General features: G+C 39.0%; 1 protein-coding gene across 1 annotated transcript; it reads right to left on the bottom strand.

Annotated features, from left to right (window-relative positions):
- Positions 1-4,064: 4,064 nt before the first annotated feature.
- On the bottom strand, positions 4,065-5,012 carry LOC123620664 (olfactory receptor 1D2). The gene has a single exon (XM_045526104.1). The coding sequence runs from the start codon at positions 5,001-5,003 to the stop codon at positions 4,065-4,067; it is 939 nt and encodes a 312-aa protein (XP_045382060.1). The 5' UTR covers positions 5,004-5,012.
- Positions 5,013-5,586: the final 574 nt, after the last annotated feature.

Genomic DNA, 5,586 nt, shown 5'->3' with positions numbered 1-5,586 from the left:
AAATAAAAAAAATATTAAGGAAACTAAAAAAAAAAGCATGTGTCTTGTGGACAGGATATAGTTGGATCATATTTTTTTTTGAGACAGGATCTTGCTCTGTCATCTGGGCTAGAGTGCAGTGGTATGATCATAGCTCAATGCAACCTCAAACTCCTGGGCTCAAGCCATCCTCTTGCCTCAGCTTCCTGAGTGGCTGGGACTACAGGTGCGTGCCACCACACCCGAGTAAATTTTCTATTTTTTTGTAGAGCTGGGCTCTTGCTCTTGCTGAAGCTGCTCTTGAACTCCTGGCCTCAAGCAATCCTCCTGCCTTGGCCTCCTGAAGTGCTAATATCACAGGCATCAGCCACTGTACCCAGCCTGGATCATATGTTTTTAAAATCTATTCAGCCATTCTACATATTTTGAACAGTGGGTTTAATGTGTTTACATTTGAAGTAATTATTGACAGATAAATACTTACTATTGTCAAATTGTTAATTGTGTTCTCTTTTTTGTCATTCTTCAGCTCCTTTCTCCTTTTGCTATAGTCCTTTGTGACCTAATGACTTTTTAATAGTGATATACTTTGATTTTTTTTTTTTATTTTTTGATTCCTCTATAGGCTTTTTCCTTGTGGTTACCATGAGTCCTGCATAAAAATTCTTGTAGTTATAACAGTCTGTTTTGAAGCTGATAACAACTTAATTTTAGTGACATAGAAAGACTCTACATTTAACTCCACAACTCCACACTTTATTTTATTGATGCCAGAATTTACATGTTTTTATATTTATTAACAATTTTTTTGTTATTATTTTTAATACTTTTGTCCTTTAACTTTTATACTAGGTTAAAAGTCATTTATGCACCATCATTACAGTATTACAGTATTCTGTATTTGTCTATATATTTACTTTTACCAGTGAGATTTATACCTTCATATGCTTTTGTGTTGCTATTTAGAATCCTTTCTTTTCAACTTGAAGAACTGCATTTAGCATTTCTTATAATACATGTCTAGTGGTGATGAATTAATTTTTTGTTTGTTTGGAAAGTATATCTCCTTCATTTTTAAAGGACAGTTTTTCTGGGTATAGAATTCCTTTTTGGCAGTTTTTTTTTCTTTCAGCACTGAATATACCATCCCATTCTTTCCTGGCTTGCAAAGTTTCTGCTAAGAAATCTCCTGATAGATTCATGGAACTTCCCTTGTATGTGATGAGTCTTTTTTCTCTCTCTGCTTCAAAACTATTTCTTTGTATTAGACATTTGATGATTTAATTAAAATATATCTTGGTGTAGCCTTCCTCAGGCTTAAGGTATTTAGGGTTTTTTGGGTTTTGTGAATTGGGATGTCTATTTCCCACCCTAGATCTGGAAAATTTTAGCCATTATTTTAAAAATCCTTTCTCTTCATGTTTTGTGCACCTACTATAAATTTTTGCTTTGTGGTTACCATAATGCTTACATAAAATATCTTAAGACAGGCCATTTCAGGTTAATAACAACTTAACTTTGATTGTGTACAACAACTCTACCCTTTTACTTACTCCGTTCTCCCCCTCATTTTAAATTTATTTTTAATTTGTTTAGAGACAGGGTCTGACTCTGTTGCCTAGGCTGGAGTGCAGTGGTGCAATCATAGCTCATGCAGCCTCAAATTCCTGGGCTTAAGCAATCCTCCCACCTCAGCCTCCCAAGTAGCGGGGACTAAAGATGTGTGTTACAATGCTGGGCTAATTTTTTGTTTAATGTAGAGGGGTCTTGCTTTGTTGCCCAGGCTGGTCTCAAACTGATGGCCTCAAGTGGTCTTCTCACCTTGGCCTCCACATTTTGTTTTTAATGTCAAAATTTACACCATTTTGCTATTTTGTTAATTTATTTTAGCTATAGTTTTTAATAGTGACATCCTTTAAGCATTATACGAGAGTTAAATTGGTTTACACACCACCATTACATTCCTAGAGTATTCTGAATAGAACTGTGTTACTTATTCTATGGAAATTTGTATTTTTGTATTTTTTTTATTTTTGAGACAGAGTCTCACTCTGTCACGCTGAGTAGAATGTAGAGACATCATTGTAGCTCACTGAAACCTTAAACTCCTGGCTCAAGAGATCCTCCTGCCTCAGCCTCCCAAATAGCTGAGACTGCAGGTGCACGCCATGATGGCTGGCTAATTTTTCTATTTTTAGTAGAGATGGTGTCTCGCTCTTGCTCAGGGTGATCTTGAGCTCCTGAGCTCAAGCCATCATCCTGCTTCAGCCTCCCAGGGTGCTAGGATTACAGGTGTAAGCCATAGAGCCTGGCCTCTGTATGTTTTATGTTACTAATTAGTGGTCTTTTCTTCAGCTTAAAGAAGTTACTCCATTAATTTCTGTAAGTTAGGCCTAGTTGTAATGAACTCCTTTAGGTTTTGTTTGGGAAAGTTTTTATTTCTCCCCCATTCTGAAGGACAGATTTGTTGGGTAATGTATTCTCAGTTGGCCGTATTAATTCTTTAGCACTTTGAATATGTCATTCCACTCTCCTGGCATGAAAGATTTCTGCTGAGAAATGTGTTGATAGCTGTATTTGAACTCCCTTGATTGTGATATGTTTGTTATGTCTTGCCACTTTCAGAATTTTTTCTTTGTCTTTGATTTTTCTTTTTTAAAAAAATTTTCTTTTTTTAGTTGTTTGACTAATTTCTTTCTATTTTTAGTAGAGACAGGATCTCGCCCTTGCTCTGGCTGGTCTTGAATTCCTGAGCTCAAGCAATCCTCCTGCCTCGGCCTCCCAGAGTGCTAGGATTTCAGGCATGAGCCACTGCGTCGGGCCTGTCTTTGATTTTTGATAGTTTTATTATTATGTGTTTTGGTGATTGCTTCTTTTGGTTGATTTTGATTGAAGATCTCTGAGCTTTTATTTTGGCATCTTTTCAAGATTTGGAAAATTTCCAACCATTATTTCTTCAAATACACTTCTGTCTGTTTTTCTCTTCCTTATCCTTCAGAAACTCCTAATATGTGAAGGTTAGGTATATTGATGATGTCCCATCATTCCTGTAGGTTTTCTTCATTCTTTTTCCTTCTCTGACTGGTTAATTTCAAATGTTTTGTCTTTGAGCTCACTGATTCTTTCTTCTGCTTGATCAAGGCTGCTGTTAAAGCTTTCTATGGCACTTCTCAGGCAGTCATTGTTTTCTTCATCTATAGGATTTCTAATTCTTTGTCAGCCTTAATTTTTTGTGTATCATCTCCTAAATTTTATTTAATTTTGTATCTGTGTATTGTAGTTCACTCAACTTATTTAAGGGGACTATCATGAATTCATTGCCAGTCATTTCATAGATCTCTATTTTTTAGGGTCCATTGTTGGAAATTTATTAGTGTTTTGGAGGTGTTGTGATTCCCTAATTCTTCATAATCCTTATGTTGGTGTCTGCACATTTGAGGAGGCAGCCAGCCACCTCTTTCAGCCTCCACTGATATTCTTTAACAATACAAATCTAGCAATTAAGCAGAGCTTCTGGCTGGGCACTGCTGTTGCCTCAGATTGGCCTGGGACACATGGTGTATTCCCTGGCCAGGCAGGACCACTATTTGAGTTCTGCAATTGTGTGAAGCTGCAAGTTGGTTTCCATGGGTAGTGGAGTTGCTTCTTGAGATGATTATGACCAGCTTGTACACTCAGAAGAGACACATGGTTGAGGCTTTCCTCCCTGCCAGTGAAGTGCCATGGGTGGGCTTTGAGGCTGTACTTTCTATACATTGGATGTTTGCTAGTTAAGATGAGAGACACTGCTAGGTTATAATTGGGTCTATATGGATAAGCCTGAGAATGTGGTCTGGTGGTTAGGCACATTGAAGAATTTGGTCCTGAAAAATTCTGGGATTAGTGTTAGTGTGACCTTACTTATTGCCAAGACTATGAGATTGGGGGGATTACACATATGTGTCTTTTTATTACCACAGAAATATACACTCATTCTGAACTTGAACAATGTCCTAGTCACTGCTATGTAACCCGTGGGATATTACCTTGCATATGGTGAAGGATATTCCCAGTCTCCACTTCAATGCTCCCTTTCCAAATTACCCTCATGTCAACCTCTGAAAGGGTTTCCCTAAGAGTCTTCCCAGAGCCCCATGCATGTCCTTGTTCCTCAGGCTGTAGATGAAAGGGTTCACCATGGGGGTCACCACAGCGTACATCACTGTGGCTACTGAGTCCTTCATGGAGTAGGTGTGGAGGGGCTTCAGGTACACCATGCAAAGTGTCCCATAGAAGAGGGAGACCACACCCAAGTGGGAAGCACAGGTAGAGAAAGCTTTGTATTTCTTAGAGGCTGAGGGTATTCGGAGGATGGCTCTGACAATCCAGACATAGGACATGATCATGAATCCAAAGGGAACGAGAAAGATAACACAGCCTGTGGCAATCAGCACAGCGTGATTAATCTGTGTGTTGGAACATGCGAGCCGTAGCAGCACATACATCTCACAGAAGATGTAGTGGATTTTCTGTGACCCACAGAAGGTCACTCTGGTCATGAGGAGTGTATGGATGAGGCCATAGAGGATAGATAGGACCCAACACAAGGTGAGGAGCCAGATACAGAGCTTAGGGCTCATGGCTGTGACATAGTGGAGGGGGCGGCAGATGGCCACATAGCGGTCATACGCCATCACGGCCAGGATGAGGTTGTCCAGGGCCACCAAGGAGACCAGGAAGTAGAGCTGCGTCAGACACCCTGCGTAGGAGATGGCTTTGTTCTGGGACTGAAGGTTCACCAGCATCTTGGGGATGGTGTTGGTGACAAAGAAGAGGTCAGTGAAGGAGAGGTTGGCCAGGAAGAAGTACATGGGAGTGTGCAGGCGGGAGTCAGAGCTGATGGCCAGGACGATGAGCACATTCCCCACCACCGTGACCAGGTACACGCACAGGACCATCCAAAACAGGATTCGCTGCTGCTCAGGTCTCTCCGAGATCCCCAGGAGCAGGAACTCTGAGCCCTCACTCTGGTTGGCTCCATGCATTTCCCCCAACTTTCTGCAACCAAAAAAATACTTACCAAGTGCCGTTAGTTGAATAAGGACATGAAGATAAACAAAACCAACAGTTTTCTTAGAATTAAAAATATTTGACACCCAATTTTATATTTTTTTACATAAGTAACAAAGTAAAAAACAGAACATGGATAGTGTTTATGCCACTTAATCATTTCAGCAACTTATAATTTGACATACTCAGTGTTATAGCAATAATGTATAAGTGTTATTTTAAATCCTGCCATTTTACAATACTCTTGAAGTGTTTAATGATTATTTTATGATATTATATAGGTTTTCCATATACAGATAATGCATTATAAGAAATGGATATAGTATAATTAAAAAATAAAAGGGGTAAAATAAAAATATTTGAAAGGAGTAGGAAAATTATTATTTATAGATATGGTGAACTATTGGGGAAAAATAGGGCTACCAATTGAAAGACTATTAGAAATAAAGAGAGATCTCAGAATACTTGAAATCAAGACTGAGGTCTGCTACTTCCTAGCTGTGGAACCTCGGTTAGAGAACTACAGTTCTTTAAGACTCAGTTTCTTGTGAAAAATGG

Source organism: Lemur catta, chromosome 15, assembly GCF_020740605.2.
Source record: "Lemur catta isolate mLemCat1 chromosome 15, mLemCat1.pri, whole genome shotgun sequence".
Lineage (NCBI taxonomy): Eukaryota > Metazoa > Chordata > Mammalia > Primates > Lemuridae > Lemur > Lemur catta.
The sequence above is the reverse complement of the archived record's forward strand: the minus strand, read 5'-3'. Positions and strand labels throughout refer to the sequence as shown.